A 17,978-nucleotide genomic window follows, 5' to 3' on the forward strand; every position below is an offset into this window, starting at 1 on the left:
TTGCTGTAAACCTAGCTTTTAAAGAATGTCTCCTTGATAGGGAAAAACATATATATTTGTCAAGAAAGTAATAAAAGTGTCCAAAAAAAGAGCCATTTTGTTGTTTGTCTTGACCATATCGCGCCGTAGACACAAGGTGGCGCTGTGAGACAGCAGTTGCATGATTTCCCTCTTCAGTAAAGGTCAAAGCAAGTTCGTGGAATATTTCGGTTGCTTTCCCAAGTTGGAGGGTGTTCGTGGGTTGACTCATTTATTCAAATGCACCCAAATTGGTTTCACTTGTTGTCTTCGTGGCCCTGCGGTGTTGGAATGCTAAGCTGATCTGATCATAGCGGTTATGCTAATCGCTGCTCTTTGGCTTCAATGTCGCCATTGTGCTTAAGTTAATATGTGATTCCTTTGGAGGCAAGTGTTTTCCGACGCTTTTCTGTTGGAGAAGGTCAATTATTTGCTCAGGATTCCAATGCGGGCTAATCCCTGGCAGAATTTTAACGGAATTAAATCTCGTGAAAACACCCTCACGGGATACTTGCTTTGTGAAAGTACACTTTCACAATTTGGTGATTTCTAATGCAAAAGATTAGGTTGTTCTTTATGTCATGGACATTTTATGGTTACTTTTTGGACATTTTTAGGTATTAAAACTTTTTTTTTTTTTTATCTACCTTTTATCTCTCTTTTTGTCTAACTAAAAACATTGGACTCTTGACATTTTATTTAATTATTCATTTTTTATTTAAATCGTTTTTTGTAATATTTTATAAAAAAAAATAATACAAATATAGAAAAATTGTGATTTCTACTAATTAATTTTTTTTATAAAGACCCACATGTGGCTCCAGAGTTACAAATTGCAGACACTTGATTTAAATCATTCATTTGTCGATCTGGCTTATTAATAAGGTGGAAAGATAATTTTCTTCCCCGCCTCAAGTCTTTTGCAGACCACTTGTGCTGCTTTGTGTTGATCTATGGCATAAAACATCAACAAAATACATTCAAATTGGTGATTGTGAGGTCACAAAATAGGGACATGTTTAGGGCTGCAATTAGCAATTTAATTGTTGATTACTTTCCCGCTTAATTGAATTTTTTATCCCTGTTGAGTATGTTAATATGTTTTGTACAATACTCCCCAGATTTTACCTCAATTAAATTTACAGTCTTACATTTTGAGGCATTTATTGGAATGGTAAATACCTCCTATTCTTCTACAAACACAAATAGATATGAATATGACAAGGATTAGCATCCTTATAACGTCATTAAACTGCGCCACGCAATGCATTCTGCAATTATTTTTTATTATTGATTTGTATTTTGACTTGCACATGCGCAATTGTGGCATCATGGAGAGAGAAAAAAATGCTATGTTTTTAGCATTTAGCAAACATTTTTACCATACATTCGAAAATCTTCAAGACATTCGAGTGACTTTGCAGTACGTTAAAATGACATAAACCCAGTCAAAACTCTTCACTCCGGTATTTTATTGTTGTAACTTATGTATTTGTTGTATGTGTTGTTTTCCCGTCGTCTTTGAAATGTGAGCCGAGTTAGTGATACGTCGCAGCCAGCTGTGGCAAACCAACGTTGGCGTTTCCTGAGAAAAATTCTGCACCTTCAAGCGCTTCGGCGTCAGAAGTGAGCAGTTGTCCGGACCTTGACCTTGTTCCAGCTGCTTGAGCTTAACGTGCTTGGCCTCAGGTTGTGTTGCATTATCAGGCGTTGCCGGGATTTTTCTTTTTGTCGGCGATGCACTTACAGATCTCAAGAATCCGGCAACAAGCCAATGAGGACACCACAATGTTCATAAAAAAAAAAAAAGTGCTATGATGCAATGTAGTAAAGTAAACATAAATCAAAAGTTAGCAGTACATGTTATTGTGTACGTGTACCTAATGTTGTGGCCACGTTCCAGATTGTGGTTCCACTCAGATGTGTTTTACGTTGCAGTCAACTGCGAATGGGCACAGATTGTTCCATATGTGGGTGTTGTGGCGCTTCCACAGGGACCGGGACCGCTTTCAGAAAGACTTTCTAACACTCAGCCTCTTCATTCCTGAACTGAGGTCAACAACCAAAGCCTTTGATTTTTTTTTTCCCCAACACCTTCTGAATAACACAAGACACGACACCTTTGGGGAGATAGAGTTCAAGATTGTGAAACATTTCAGAACTTAATCAAGAGTAGAAGTAGTGTTTGTCATAGAAAGGAACAATAGGCAGTTGTCAAGCAAATGTAGCGTCATTGTATGGCAGGATTGAGGACCAAATTGACAATTTTGGCCATTTTTTTCCTGATACTAACGCAATGCAGTGCTGAATTTCCAAAGTCCGATGTTTTTCAATGAGCGCAAAGCGCCCTTTCACGGAGTAAAATGCTGCATTCGGGGAAAGTAGGAAATCGGAATTATCCCACTTGGATTGTGTCAGTTCTGACCTGTTAGGCTAATACAAGACGCATGTTCACATGACACAACGTGATTTGAAATGACAAAAAAGAAGAAGAAGAAAAAAAAAGATCGTAATCAGCCATCCTTGTTCACATTTGCCTCAAACGCTGGTACTGGTACGCTAAATACGACTTCCTCGAATGAAGCACAAGACCGCCATTTTGACTTGTGACGTAAGATTGGAATTGGCAACTGAAGGGAGGCGAGGTGAGCAGTTTGTTTGTTTTTTATTTCTTTTTGTATTGTTTGAATGGTACTGGTTCGTTGTACTAGATTGATTGTAAATGGAAAGTATTGAATGACGAAAAAAAAATTACGGAAAGACGGTTGTGTTGGTCACCTTCAAAATAAAAGCTAAAAAAAAGGCGAGGTGAGCGGTCACAAATAAAAGAACAAAAACAAATAAGGAATATCAAAATGTCAACCCTGACAGGCAAATTGCAAAGCAACAAACTTTGATAAAATTTTTAAAGGGATGCTTGACTTCATTGAGCCATTTCCTGAATGAATTTGATAACTTCATTCATTTTTCACGTACAATTAATACATTTACAAACTAATTTTGCCGCTTGCTGCCGACTAAAGATGACACCACCAGCTGTGCTGAGGAAATAGGTAACGATCAATCATGGCTCACCTGTTTTCTGGGTGTGGTCAGCAAACTCATGCATGATTGGCCATTACCTACTTCCTGAGCGCAGGTGATGTCATCTTAGTCGACAACAAGTGGCAAAATTAGCTTTTAGGTATTGTTCATGAAAAATAATGAAGTGATCACATTAATTATAGACAAAATATTATAATCTTATTGTTGAAAGCGGCGAGTCAAGTATCCCTTTAAGTTGAGCAAATTCAACACAATATTTGAAGTTTTGCTGTTGTGAAAATCGTCTTTGCTGCGTTTCACAACAAAGAGAACTAATTGTTCTTTATATTGTGCCCCCAAAAAAAAGACATGTGAAGCAACTCGGCAAACGACATTGCTTGTTTTTTTGTTGTGTGCTAACATTAGCGTTTTCTGTTAGCTCCCAACAAAATACAAAAAAGTTGTGTTTTTTTCTTCTACTTCTTCGTCCTCTCTCTTCTTCGTTTATTGGCAGGTGGCATCTGATGTACAAGGTGCATCAACACCACCAACTGTAACGGAGTGTGGGTCAGAATGCGTGTAAGTTTGATTTATTTTGTTTATTGTTGAAGTGCAGGAAAGTAATGGTGCATTCAAGGTAGGTGGGAAATCAGCCGCATATCCCACCTGAAATCTCCCATTCTAACTGCAAAGCGTTCAAATCAAATATCAAAAACAAAGATGGTTGATTCCGAGTCCCCAAAAGAGCAAAAAGAGTCATTGGGCTCGCTGACTCCTACATTTTCATATTTTATTGACTTTGTGTACTTGTGAAAACTTTTATTTTAGTTTAAAAAAAAAAAAAAAAAAAAAAAAAACAGAGTTGAATCAGTACATCTATTTTTACAAGATTTGACTCAACTCATCTGCACTTCCGCTGAATTGTTTGACCTCTCGTATGGAATTGTTCATCCGGGGTGAGCACATGCGCGCGCACTTGTCAGGGTGCGCGCTTTCTTATGCTAATCCAGGTGTGACATCACTGCAGCAGCCACATCAAAAGTGGGCTGGGGTACTTTTTAGAGGCGAGTCTGCCTTCTCAGGCTCACTCACTCACTCTGATCCAGCCCAACTTTAGTTCACTTCTCAGTCGCTTTTCACACAAACTGTCGTCCACTCACGCGCTCGACTTTCTGGAGAGAAAAAAAAAAAAGACACCATGTGTACCTGTCCGGAGTTATTCTCACTTCCCATGTTGGATTTTTCGGACGTATCTGGCTGCTAAAAAAAAGAAGAAGAAAAGAGACAGACAGACAGACGCTTTTCCTTTCGGACCTGCAGGCGTGTGATTTTTTTTTCCACAATTGTTGATTTAACGTGGAAAACGAAAAAAAAAAAAGTGAGTCGCAATTTATTTGACAATCTTTGAGAATTCTGTTGAACATTAATTGTGTGAGCAAAGAACTTGAAATGTGCGTTAAAAATGGGTGCAAGTGTAATCAAATTTTAACTGTATTTTTTAATATTTACGATAATGTGTTAAACGAAGGCTAATTGTAATTAAACAATAAAAACTTGACCCAGATATCAAAACGTTTACTTATCAACGCAAAATACTTGAACCTGATCAACACATATAAGAATGTCGTGAGCTCGATTTGAATCCTTTCAATTGGAAGTTGTTGATTGATTGCAGCCTGTTGGCGAAACTGGGGATGCAATTTAAATGAATTTGAATGAAAGCTGTTAATCTACTTTACATATGGGACCCGCATGCCCCAACATGCATTTCTACCCAACAGTAGCAATAATTAACAGCACATATGGCTACTGTACACCAAATTATTTATCGATTTACCTTTTCACATTTTAGTTGTTTTAACACGTAATAGTGACGCAGGCATAAACTTCTTTAATTCATCGTATCAATGATTTTTTTTTTTTTTTTTTTTTTTTAAACAGCAGTTTTGTTTGTGTTTGTGGCAGTCATCACGAAATGATCACGATCTCCTCCCTACCTGTGCGTTTGCACTTCAAAAACAAAACAAAAAAATGAGCCGATTTATCGGCACGATCGGCATCCGACCGTGCTATCAGATGCCGCTGCATGCATGTCCGCAGGCTGCAATGATTACTGCTGACTGAGCTCACGCGGGCTGCTCGAAATGTTTTTTTTTTTTTTTTTTTTTTTTACTATGTTTAGTGAAGTGGCGGTAACACCGAGATGAAATGCAGACTGAGAAGATGTGAGCAAATACAGGACGAGACTGGCACACTTTGGATGCCATAACTCAACCATTCATGGAGAAAAACGTTCAACAATGACTTAAAAAAAAATATTTAGGCCACTTTACCACTTATTAGTATGCTTAGTGTCTAACCAGGCTCAATGACTGTAAAGCAGCAGGTTGACAACCACAATGACGACCTTTTAAAAAGTACTGGAGCAGAAACTCCACTTTGAAGCGAGAATCAAATTGGGACATGCTGCTGGGAGGCTTCAGAACATGCGCGTGTTTGTTTGTGTTGTATACAGTGAAACAATGTGAAGAATTTGCTAAACATGCCTAGTTGTTATATATATTAGGGGTGGGACGATACGGGTAAACCACGATTCGATACCGTGACGATATTTGGCTCATGATATCGAGATAATATCACGATACACGATACCTACGATTTTTGATATATTGTCAACATTTTTGTTTTTAGCAATATATCACGATATGTGACTGAAAAAGCCAACAAATGGCCATAAAAAGAAAAATGTCTAATTATGCGTTTATTCAATGCCAAAACTTTGTACAATGTACAAAGTTCTGCATAGTGCCTCGCTGCCTCTGAGCCTTTTAACTGTGAACATTGTAAAGTGAGACAAATTAAAGTGCATCAACATTTATAACATAACACTGCAGAACTGGACACAATATATCGATATCTACCGTCAGCGTATCGATAATTCATTGCAACAGAGAGCGCAACAATATATTGCGATATCGATTTTTTATTTTTTTTTTCTCCCAACCCTACTAGTTACGTAACGGATTTTCCCATAAATTCACATCTGAATGAAAATGTGTCACTCCATTTGAATTTCAAGGCTCTCTTTTTTTTTTTTTTTTTCAACTGAAATATTGCAAGCCTTTTATTATTTTTAATATTGCTGATTATGGCTTACAGCTTAAGAAAACTCAAAATCTCCAATCTCAAAATATTAGAACATTTCTTCACACCAAGTTAAAAAAAAAAGCCATAATCAGTAATATTAAAACAATAAAAGGCTTTCAATATTTCAGTTGATTTGTAATGAATTCAGAATATATTGCATTTTTAATTTTTGATTTAATTGCATTACAGAAAATAATGGACTTTTAGTACAATATTCTAATTTTCTGAGACAGTCTTGTATGTATTATACATTATTATTTTTGGTCTGTGTGTGAAAAAGTGAGATTATTTCCATTTGGTTACTTAATAATCCTTACAGTTTTCGTGTAAATGTTCTTATGAGAGAAGGAAAATGCAAAAAATACTTTTGTATTCTTTGTCGCGAGACTCGCCGTTTCGTAATTGCTGTCAAATGTTGCCAGACTTTCAACTTGTATGAAAACGTCGCTGATGAACTTTTACTTTCCTTTTACTAGACGCGACCTTGCAATGACGGCGGATCTGTGAGGTCAAGAAGGTCCGACCAATATTTTTTTTTTGTGCTTGGGTGAACCACCGTCACTTGCCCGACCATGAGGAGGTGCGCTCGCGTCCTTCCTCTCGCCGTGCTCGCCGCTCTGCTGCTGTCTCAGGTCTGCTCCGGCATCCGATGGCTGTAAGTATCCTTTTTTATTTATTTTATTTAATTTTTTTTTTTGCGCCGTCTTTCCAGCCCGTCAGCGGCACGCGACGTTGTGAAATTCAAACGGGACGACGTCGTGTGACACTTTTATGCGTGTCGCGGTTGTTTTTTATGGAGCCAAGGGCCCCCGTGGCAGCTTTGAAGTTGCTTCTGATGAGGGGGGAAAAAAAAAATGCCATGAAAGGGACGCTAGATTAACGGGCAATTCCTCTGGCTATGAACGGAAACGTCTTTAATAACTTTGATGCGGCTTGAGTAAACAGAGACGGTTCAAGTTGGAAAGCTACCCGATGAAATTTACCACGGTGTGTAATAAAAACAGTAATAACTCTAGAACAGCAAAGATGGAGATGAGTTTGGAGATTTGTGGTCTTGTTCTGCATATTCTCGTGAGTGTGAGATGAGAAGAAAGCACTGAATGCAAATCTTGATCTGTCGCTGATTTTAGAGTGTAGTCAAAGACAACAAATATGGCCAAGAACTAGAAAATGTCATTTCAGGGGAAATTGGCGTGTGAAGGCTGGAAAGCTGAATGAAAAACTGTGGAATTATTTGGAATAGCTCATGGCGTGAATTACTGGAATATATTGAAGTCAATCGGATGAATAATATGGAAGTAAATGTAGAATGTGGGAAATAATCGGTTACGAAATCGGGAATTTTGGGTAAGATGTGAATTTGGAACTGAAATGCTGGAAGAGCTCATGGCATGAATTGGTGCAATATATTGAAGTTGGAATGCAGTCAATCGGATGAAAAATGTGGAAGTGAATGTGAAATGTAGAATCTCCCATTTAAAAATACATGGGGAAAAATCGGGTACGAAATCGGGAATTGTGGGTAAGGCGTGAATTTTTGAACTGAGAAGAATGAAAGCGGTCGTTGCGTGAATTTTTGCAATATGTCGAACTTTGAACGGCTGTCTGTGTCGATTCATCGTTGTTTTCCCCATGTCATGCTGCCGGGTTTTTGCCTTGTTGCCCCCCCCCCCATATATTGCATCGCTTCCCTTTTAGAGTTTGCTTTTGTTTTGTTTCATTCAATTCCTGGAGGCCTTCACACGTATGATTTCAACACCATTCCCGTTATTATTCTGCTTTTTATTCCATTTTATTCCTCACACTTTTTTGTCCCGCTACTACTTCCACATTTTTCATCCTATTCGCTCCATTCCAATTTCAATCTGTTCCCAGTATTCGTGCCCAGATTGCTTCCATTTTTCTTATTCCTACGATTCACGCCTGACCCACAATTCCCGATTTCATACCCGATTTTTTTTTTCCCCCCATTCATTCCTATAGGGAGATTCTACATTTCACATTTACTTCCACATTTTTTCGTCCGATTCACACTTCATTCCAACTTCAATATATTCCACCCATTCACGCCATGAGCTCTTCCAGCTCCAACAGCCTTCCAACAAATATTTCAAAATGGGTCTGAAATGGAACATTTTGCAAATTGGGCACAACAATTCTACAGTGGCGTTTCTTATACATGAATACATTGACCTATATTTTTTCAGGTATGTCCAATGAGAACAGATTCTCACTGGGGATGCCGACCTGGGTGCAGAAAACTGAATTTCATGGTGGGGGGGGGGGCATCTGCTTCTCCAGGTTGGGTTGAGGTCACGCAAAAGACATAAATAGCCATCACGACGCATCAAAATGGGATTTCGACGCGTGCGCCGTGCGAAATCCAAGCGTGAAGTCTTTTCGTCGTGACGATGTGATGCCAAAGCAGACGCGATAAATAAACACCGGCGAGTGACCACGCGCGCCGTCACGGCTTATCCTTGGGCGTAGTCCAGCAAGCCCCACGGACGCTATAACGTGAAACAGGCCCGTTGCCTGTTTCTCACAAGCGTTGCTCAAAAGGTCGCCTCCGCTGCCTGAGTTTTTTAATATAATATAGTGCAATATGTTCCTCTAATAGCATTTCAATCGACCATTAACAGTGAAGTGAGGCCAAAGAAGACAAAACCTCCCACTGTGCAAAATGGAAATGGTGAGCAGCATATGATAGATACGATCGAGCTGGCTTGGAGCTGAAATGATTTTGGCTCTAAAATATTTTTGGGAACATCTCACCGCCAGTTTTGCTCTGTAACAGAAATGTTCCGAGTCCAAGAATGTGTCACGTTTTATGGATCTGCTATTCATTTTCTTCTGGGGTTTTCTCAAGTGATAAGTTGGTTCTGTTCCTGTGATGGACGTCACCTTTACACTATTCCATTTTCCTTTTTCATTTCAGTTTGGAGTGGTTCTTGTGCATGAGCCGTTTTTGTTTTTGTGTCTCTTCACTCCCCAGAGCGATATCCCACACGCCCAAGACCTTCCACATCAACCAGACCCAACACTGTAAGCTGCTGCCCGGCCTGGTGTCGGCCCAAGCTCAGCTGTGCCGCAGCAACATGGAGCTCATGCAAACCGTCATCCAGGCAGCCCGCGAAGTCAAGAAAACGTGTCAGAAGACCTTCGCCGACATGCGCTGGAACTGCTCCTCCATCGAGATTCCAAGCGATTCCTCCAAGTATCGTCCAGACCTGGACCGAGGTACGCACAAGTACAATGTCACCAAAAATGTAAATGTATTTATCGGAGAGCCTGAGCCAGGAATTGAGGCCATGTGTGAGGCAGATGTGCGAACCACTTCAACCAAGTCAAGTCACTATACTGCCAATCAATCCATTCCATCATGTGTCTTAAAAACACCTCAAGAATAATGAATTCAATTTGTAATGCACTTTTCATCAGCATGATCTCAAAGTGCTACAGAAAATAAAATAACATGAAAACATTTTGCGATCCCCTTCATCTGACAATTCGTATATTTTAAACATAGACGGGCCAAAACATACCTAATGAAAATTAAACCACCAATAAACTAGCCACAAGACGGTGCTATAACTGCAAAAATGGAAATCAACCTGACTTTTTTTTTTTTTTAACAGATGTGTAGCTTTTAAATATCGATGACGATATTGTGGCAGTCTTAATATCACGATATCACGATATTGTTGGTATCGGTTAGGGGTGTGAATTGCCTAGTACCTGACGATTCGATTCGTATCACGATTCACAGGTCACGATTCGATTCGATACCGATTAATCCCGATACGAATGGTCACGATTCGATACCGATTAATCCCGATACGAATTTATAAGTCGATTGTTGCGATTTTTTTTCATTCATATTTAGAAAATACTCATCAGTAAGCTTGTAGAGTGTAAGATTTATATGAAAATGTATTATTTATTTATCTGAAATTTCAGTCTTATAGAGGTTGTAATCTGTTTCATGTTTGAACAGCATTAAAATAAAAATATTAAGGCTTAATGTGCCGTTCATATAACATTCTTCCATGCTCAAGGTGTGAATCCTAAAAAAAAAAAAAAAAAAAAAAAAAAATCGATTCTGCCGATTATTGAATCGATTCGAGAATCGCGCGATGTAGTATCGCGATATATCGCCGAATCGATTTTTTTTAACACCCCTAGTATCGGTACATCCCTAGCCTACAATGGCATTTTTATTTTCAGCCCGTTCACCGATGGTTTTGCGGTCTCGTTCGCCAGGAACCAGGGAGTCGGCGTTCGTCTACGCCCTTTCCGCCGCCGCCATCAGCCACGCCATCGCGAGGGCGTGCACCTCTGGAGAGTTGCGTCTGTGCTCGTGCGGCCCCGTTCCGGCTGAGATCCCCGAGCCCGGTTATCGCTGGGGGGGCTGCGCTGACAACCTGCACTACGGCTTGATCATGGGCTCCAAGTTTGCGGACGCTCCCATGAAGATGAAACGCGCGGGCTCCCATGCCAACAAACTCATGCACCTACACAACAGTGAAGTCGGGAGACAGGTGAGCAAGATTGAATCCTTTTGTTTTTTTGTTTTTTTTTATCTATTGTCTTATTTTTAACTCATTGGCTGCCATTGACGGCGATAGACGTCAAAGATTCATTTGAACCGGCACGTACTCTATGTTGACAGGTGTTAAGAGAGGCGGTGGTGATGAAGTGTAAATGTCACGGCGTATCCGGCTCCTGCTCCATAAGAACCTGCTGGCGGGGCCTCGAGGACCTGAGAGAGGTCGCCATGGACCTGAAGACCAAGTACTTGTCGGCGACCAAGGTGGTTCACAGACCCATGGGGACGCGCAAGCAACTGGTGCCCAAAGACATTGACATCCGGCCCGTGAGGGAGAACGAGCTGGTCTACCTGCAGAGTTCCCCGGACTTCTGCACCAAGAATGACAAACAGGGCTCAGTTGGCACACAGGACAGGTGAGACCGCTCTTCACCACCGATTGGCTGTCAATTCTCAAGTTGGACTAATTGGCTGCCCCTTTTTAAGCAAGTTTTTAAGGTTACTATATGTTGATTGGCTCAATTTATGTCAATTGTAAATAGATTAGTGGGCCCACTCATTCTAAATTGTGGGACGGTCTCTGGCATAAAAAAACAAAAACATACTAAAATAATATTCGTGGTTTAGATTTGTATAGTCATAAATGTTTTATTCATTTTTTTTAAACACTATTTAAATATATATATAAAACATACTAAAATAATATTCGTGGTTTAGATTTGTATAGTCATAAATGTTTTATTCATTTTTTTTAAACACTATTTAAATATATATATTAGGGGTGTGAATTGCCTAGTACCTGACGATTCGATTCGTATCACGATTCACAGGTCACGATTCGATTCGATACCGATTAATCCCGATACGAATTTATAAGTCGATTGTTGCGATTTTTTTCCATTCAAATTTAGAAAATACTAATCAGTAAGCTTGTAGAGTGTAACATTTATATGAAAATGTATTATTTATTTATCTGAAATTTCAGTCTTATAGAGGTTGTAATCTGTTTCATGTTTAAACAGCATTAAAATAAAATATTAAGGCTTAATGTTCCGTTCATATAACATTCTTCCATGCTTAAGGTGTGAATCCAAAAAAAACAAAAAAAAAACAAAAAACGATTTACCAATTATTGAATCGATTCGAGAATCGCGCGATGTAGTATCGCGATATATCGCCGAATCGATTTTTTTAACACCCCTAATATATATATATAAAACATACTAAAATAATATTCGTGGTTTAGATTTGTATAGTCATAAATGTTTTATTCATTTTTAAACACTATTTAAAAAATAAATAAATAAATATATATATGTATATGTAATTTATTGATTTATATTATTTATATTATTTATTTTCTGGACCCCCCCCCCCCCCCCATATTTTCCAAAGTTTCTGTGTAAAACCACGTATATTATCCATGTATATCAATTGCAAATGCATTTTTGCTATTTGCAGCCCGGGCTCAACAACTAGTACACGAAAGCATAGAAAAGGAAAAGAAAAACGTCATTATCTAGCAAATGAAAGGCAGCAAAATGTTGCTTTTTATTTCATGAAACGCTGACTGTGGATGTTATAATTAAAAAAAAAAAAAAAAAAAAAAAAAAAAGACTATTTGCGAAACGAGAATCCAAGAAGTTTGATACGGTTCATGTTGCAGTGTTGCAAATGGCCACTAAATTGAATTCCAAATAAAAATTTATTTTATTTTTTTTTTTGCACGTTTGTTGGCGTATCCGCTGTGGTAGTGCAATACAGGAATTCACACCATTTGTTTTTTTGGATAACGTCTGCATTGAGCATTACAATCATTATTAAATTTGCGAGTTAGCGTCTGGCCGCTATAACGTCACATTATGTAGCTGACGTAGTCGTCGGTATCTCGCCAGCATAAAGTGGAAAGGCAAGCACAAATCGGGGTTAACCAATCGTACGTGTAACGCGGCAAGTTGAACTGATGCGGTGACTTAAAACAGCACCTATGTGAACTGAACTTTGTGAACGTGTCGCTTAACATGGCTCTTGGATGCTAATAGACGAACCCGAAGAGAAGCAAATAGGAAACGAGCAACTGTGAACTGTCAACCCATCCAGGATGTTGATTTTCGGAAAGTGATGCCCTGCCAGGTGCCCCAGTTGAGTTGGCGGGCCGGGTGATAACGAGCCGAGTCGTCTGTCTGTGGCTTGTCTGAGCATGTGTCGCTGAAGAAGGCCACTGTGACTGGGATCCTTGTGAGTTTATCTCAAACGGTGACTAATGCACTTTATTCTTGGGCCCCGGAGAACTCGAGCAGTTATCAAGTGAAGGGGCGCTCACAGATTTGGAAGCATTTAAAGGCTTCCCCTTGATAAAGGTTTAGCCGACGCCATTTTGCTCACGCCGACTTTGGACTGTGTGTGAATTTAGCAAGGCAGCGAGGAGTCTTTTTATTTTTTTTATTTTTTTTATTTATTTATTTTTTTGTCGTCGTCTGAGGGTTGTTACTGAGATCTGGCTATGCAGTATCATGGGGAAAATATGCGACATTATCTTTTAAACTTGTTGAATTTCCCACTTTTCCTGAAATGTGTTTTTGGAGAAGGACATGACTTATCACAGGCTCTGTTTAGCCGCTTTGGATTGCGTGACACCGGAGGCAAATTTTGAGAATAACGAGTCCTGTTGCAGGAGTTTCTCCTCCAATATAAAAAGCTGCTTCCACATCTTTTTCTTACGGAAGCGTAGAGCTGTCAATGTGGAGTAAACATTTTTGGCTGGCGAATATGTTCGAACATACTCGCAAATACGTTCGAACATACTCGAGAACACGTTCGAACGTACTCGCAAATATGTTCGAAAATACTCACAAATACGTTTGAACATACTCGAGAACACGTTCGAACGTACTCGTAAATACGTTCGAACATACTCGCAAATACGTTCGAAAATACTCGAGAACACGTTCGAATGTACTCGCAAATATGTTCGAAAATACTCGCAAATACGTTTGAACATACTCGAAAATACGTTCGAACATACTCGCAAATACGTTCGAACATACTCGCAAATACGTTCGAACATACTCGCAAATACGTTCGAACGTACTCGCAAATATGTTCGAAAATACTCGAGAACACGTTCGAACGTACTCGCAAATATGTTCGAAAATACTCGCAAATACGTTCGAACATACTCGCAAATACGTTCGAACATACTCGAAAATACGTTCGAACATACTCGCAAATACGTTCGAACATACTCGCAAATACGTTCGAACATACTCGCAAATACGTTCGAACATACTCGCAAATATGTTTGAAAATACTAGCAAATGTGTTTGAAAATACTCGCAAGTATGTTCGAATGTACTCGGAAATACGTTCGAACATAGTCGCAAATACGTTCGAACATACTCGCAAATACGTTCGAACATACTCGCAAATACGTTCGAACATACTCGCAAATACGTTCGAACATACTCGCAAATACGTTCGAACATACTCGCAAATACGTTCGAACATACTCGCAAATACGTTCGAACATACTCGCAAATACGTTCGAACATACTCGCAAATACGTTCGAACATACTCGCAAATATGTTTGAAAATACTAGCAAATGTGTTTGAAAATACTCGCAAGTATGTTCGAATGTACTCGGAAATACGTTCGAACATACTCGCAAATACGTTCGAACATACTCGCAAATACGTTCGAACATACTCGCAAATACGTTCGAACATACTCGCAAATACGTTCGAACATACTCGCAAATACGTTCGAACATACTCGCAAATACGTTCGAACATACTCGCAAATACGTTCGAACATACTCGCAAATACGTTCGAACATACTCGCAAATACGTTCGAACATGTTCGAACATACTCGCAAATACGTTCGAACATACTCGCAAATACGTTCGAACATACTCGCAAATACGTTCGAACATACTCGCAAATACGTTCGAACATACTCGCAAATACGTTCGAACATACTCGCAAATACGTTCGAAAATACTCGCAAATATGTTTGAAAATACTAGCAAATGTGTTTGAAAATACTCGCAAGTATGTTCGAATGTACTCGGAAATACGTTCGAACATACTCGCAAGTACGCTAAAAAATAGTCGCAAGTACGCTCGAAAATACTCGCAAGTACGCTCGAACATACTCGCAAGTACGCTCAAATACTCGCAAGTACGCTCGAACATACTCGCAAGTACGCTCGAACATACTCGCAAATATGTTCAAACATATTTACATATTTGACTTATTTAATATTCAAAGGTTGTAAATGTGCTGTTCTGTTGTTGGCTCCAGTGTTAATTTTGACAAGAAAATGTAATTATGTGACCTCTGCGGGGCAAAGCAGTAGCGGTGCTAACGTTTGCTAAGCAAAGCAGGCATATATTACTCGAAAACGGTGTTTAGTATTTTTCTTTATTTCCCGGAATTTTTCACACAAAATGCGGCCCGAAGCGTTGAACGTATCGGCACAAATGAGGTATCAAAAGATGCGGCGCCATCTCACTCGGCGGGGAATAATTTTTTTTCGGACTTCCGAGTTACCATGGCGAGGCAATTCCCCCCCCAAAAAACCCCGCCAAAAAGTAAATAATGTTTTTGACTCGTAAAAGTCATACATCATATGAACGTCACCCGCCATCTTTCAGCCACTTTACAGATAAACAGCGGCGATGCTTCATGTCAAGGACACTCACTGGATGCAATTTCTGCTTGGCTGCTATCGCAGCAGCCACACGAGTATGCAACGTGAACGCATTCGCCAAATCACGAGGCACTCGGCGTGAGAGGGAGCACTCGTGCCAAAGGCAAACTTTGAAAACTTTGCCTTATATCAACCGCTGATTTGTCACTCACTGGTGGCCACTTAAAGCAGCGGCTTTATCAGTCTTGCCACTTGAATTGACCTCCTGTCTACATTGTTCGCCGTGACATTCACAAGACCTGGAAACAATACGGACTCTTTATATAGTTTGTGTTTTGATGGAGGGATGCATCAGTGATTTAGAAATGAAGCCTGAGTTGAGTCAAATAAAGAATTAAAATCGGATGTTGAGAAATGATCTCACAGTATAACTAGTGGTTGACCCCGGGCTGCAAAAATGTATGTGCAAATTGATATACATGGAGAACATACGTGGTTTTACACAAAAACTTCGGAAAAAAATGGGGGGATCACGAAAAAAAAACAATAAAATAAATGTGTGTGTATATGTATATATATATATATATATATATATATATATATATATATATATATATATATATATATATATATATTAGGGGTGTAAATTGCCTAGTACCTGACGATTCGATTCGTATCACAATTCATAGGTCACGATACCGATTAATCTCGATACAAATTTATAAGTCCATTGTTGTGATTTTATTCATTTATTTAAATTTAGAAAATACTAATCAGTAAACTTGTACAGTGTAAGATTTGTATGAAAATGTATTTATTTATCTGAAACTTCAGGTTGAAATCTGTTTCATGTTTGAACAGCATTAAAATAAAATATTCAGGCTTAATGTCCCATTAATATAACATTTTTTTCCATGCTTAAGGTGTGAACCCTAAGACGTTTTGGTAAATATTTTTCCATCAAAAATGGATATTTAAAAATCGATTCGGCCGCATGTTGAATCGATTCGAGAATTGCGCGATGTAATATCGCGATATATTGCCGAATCGATTTTTTAACACCCCTAATATATATATATATATATATATATATATATATATATATATATATATATATATATATATATATTATCACTTTTATTTATTAATTGTATTCAATTTGAATCACTTTTATTTATTATTCATTTATTTAGTCACTTATTTATTTTTTATTTTGTCGGTTTTGGTCCTCCATACACTTTCACTTCAGATGTATGTTCGAAAAAAAAAAAAAAATCTTCAAAGAATATGCGTCCGTTCCCATTTCCCAGCTCGCAACAACGTAATCAAAGTGCCTTTCACTCTCCCGCTGCCACCATTTACTTACTTGAGCGTCTCTTGCGTCTCGTCATGCTGCTCATTAACACTTGCGGCGTCGTAAAAAACGGAGCAATAACGTGCAAAGGGCAAACTTAAGAGAAGGGGCAGGTCTGTGTGTACGGTGTGATTTATGACGGGGCTGTTTGTTTGCTGCCTATTCAGCTCCCAAAAAAGCATCCGAGGCATCCATGAAGAAGCGACAAAGGGAAAATGAGAAAAAAATGAGGGCACGTCGGTCGGTCAAGAATATTTAAAGGCTCATTGTGAGCTTTTCTCAGCCTCTGAGTTTGTCCAGGCCGCTGGATGAAATGTTTAGAATGAAGCCATTACCCTAATTGTCTTTTCTTTTTTTTTTTCTTTTTTTGCGGGAAAGGAAACAGGAAACGGGTTGTCCTTTTCAAACAAGGGAGCGCTCGCTCAATCTTCTGACTTTTATTTATTCTCATTTGCAGGCAGTGTAACAAAACGTCAGCTGGCAGCGACAGCTGCGACTTGATGTGCTGCGGCCGTGGCTACAACCCGTACACGGAGAAGCTGGTGGAGCGCTGCCATTGCAAGTACCACTGGTGCTGCTACGTGACCTGCAAGAAGTGCGAGCGGACCGCCGAGCGATACGTCTGCAAATGAGGCCGGCAGCTGTAACCGAGCGACGGACGACGGCAAAAAAAAAAGCACGACAATACCCAGAAGGCAGACTTTTTTTTTTTTTTTTTTTGTCTTCAGCTTTTTAGCATGCATATTTCACCATCAAGTGTCATTATCACTTTCATATCGATTTTCCAAACTGCCGCTTGGGTTTCTACTGGACATGGAAAAGTGACGACAGTTTATGCGAAGGCCGCCGTCCTCCTGGGTAGTTTTTTTTTTAAATTTTTTTATTTTTTTATCGTTAATGACCATGAATTCCCCCAATGTGGACGAGGAAAGTCTTATTTTATTATAGCTCTAATAAAAAGTAATAACGTTGGATTTTAAAGCTGGAAGGAGACGGATGATCTGCGGGACTTTTTAAAGGTACGGTTGATACTTTTTCCTTCTGCATCAGTGGACTTGAGAGGAAAAGCAAACAAAGGGAACCTCAAGTACTTTTTCAAACACGGAACGTTTTTGGAACTTTGGACCCACACGTTCGCAACGCAGCATGACTTTATCCCTGTGGACTGAAAAAAAAAAAAGAAAAAAAAAGGATAAAGTACTTGCTGATTAATCATCCTTTACATCTCGAC

The 17,978-nt window shown here is 39.1% G+C and overlaps 1 protein-coding gene across 4 annotated transcripts; it reads left to right on the forward strand.

The window, feature by feature from the left end:
- Positions 1-1,351: 1,351 nt before the first annotated feature.
- wnt11 (wingless-type MMTV integration site family, member 11) lies at positions 1,352-17,614 on the forward strand. 4 transcript variants are annotated; one of them, XM_077505698.1, is made up of 7 exons: positions 2,146-2,663; positions 3,557-3,621; positions 6,666-6,844; positions 9,185-9,429; positions 10,453-10,730; positions 10,862-11,154; positions 17,205-17,614. In XM_077505698.1, the coding sequence occupies exons 3-7, from the start codon at positions 6,762-6,764 to the stop codon at positions 17,377-17,379; spliced, it is 1,074 nt and encodes a 357-aa protein (XP_077361824.1). In that variant the 5' UTR covers positions 2,146-2,663; positions 3,557-3,621; positions 6,666-6,761; the 3' UTR covers positions 17,380-17,614. The 4 variants fall into 4 exon arrangements, with proteins under 4 accessions (XP_077361826.1, XP_077361824.1, XP_077361825.1 ...); XM_077505700.1 differs by lacking the exons at positions 2,146-2,663; positions 3,557-3,621 and adding an exon at positions 1,352-1,441; XM_077505699.1 differs by lacking the exon at positions 3,557-3,621.
- The last annotated feature ends 364 nt before the right edge of the window (positions 17,615-17,978 follow it).

This window comes from Festucalex cinctus, chromosome 18 (assembly GCF_051991245.1).
Source record: "Festucalex cinctus isolate MCC-2025b chromosome 18, RoL_Fcin_1.0, whole genome shotgun sequence".
NCBI classification, from domain to species: Eukaryota; Metazoa; Chordata; class Actinopteri; order Syngnathiformes; family Syngnathidae; genus Festucalex; species Festucalex cinctus.

Excerpts from the sequence above, each read along its gene's own strand:
- wnt11 (XM_077505700.1), top strand. The coding sequence starts at position 6,762 with ATGAGGAGGTGCGCTCGCGTCCTTCCTCTCGCCGTGCTCGCCGCTCTG. Across the intron at positions 9,430-10,452 it reads TCGTCCAGACCTGGACCGAG|GAACCAGGGAGTCGGCGTTC; the intron begins GTACGCACAAGT and ends CTCGTTCGCCAG. Across the intron at positions 11,155-17,204 it reads TCAGTTGGCACACAGGACAG|GCAGTGTAACAAAACGTCAG; the intron begins GTGAGACCGCTC and ends TCTCATTTGCAG.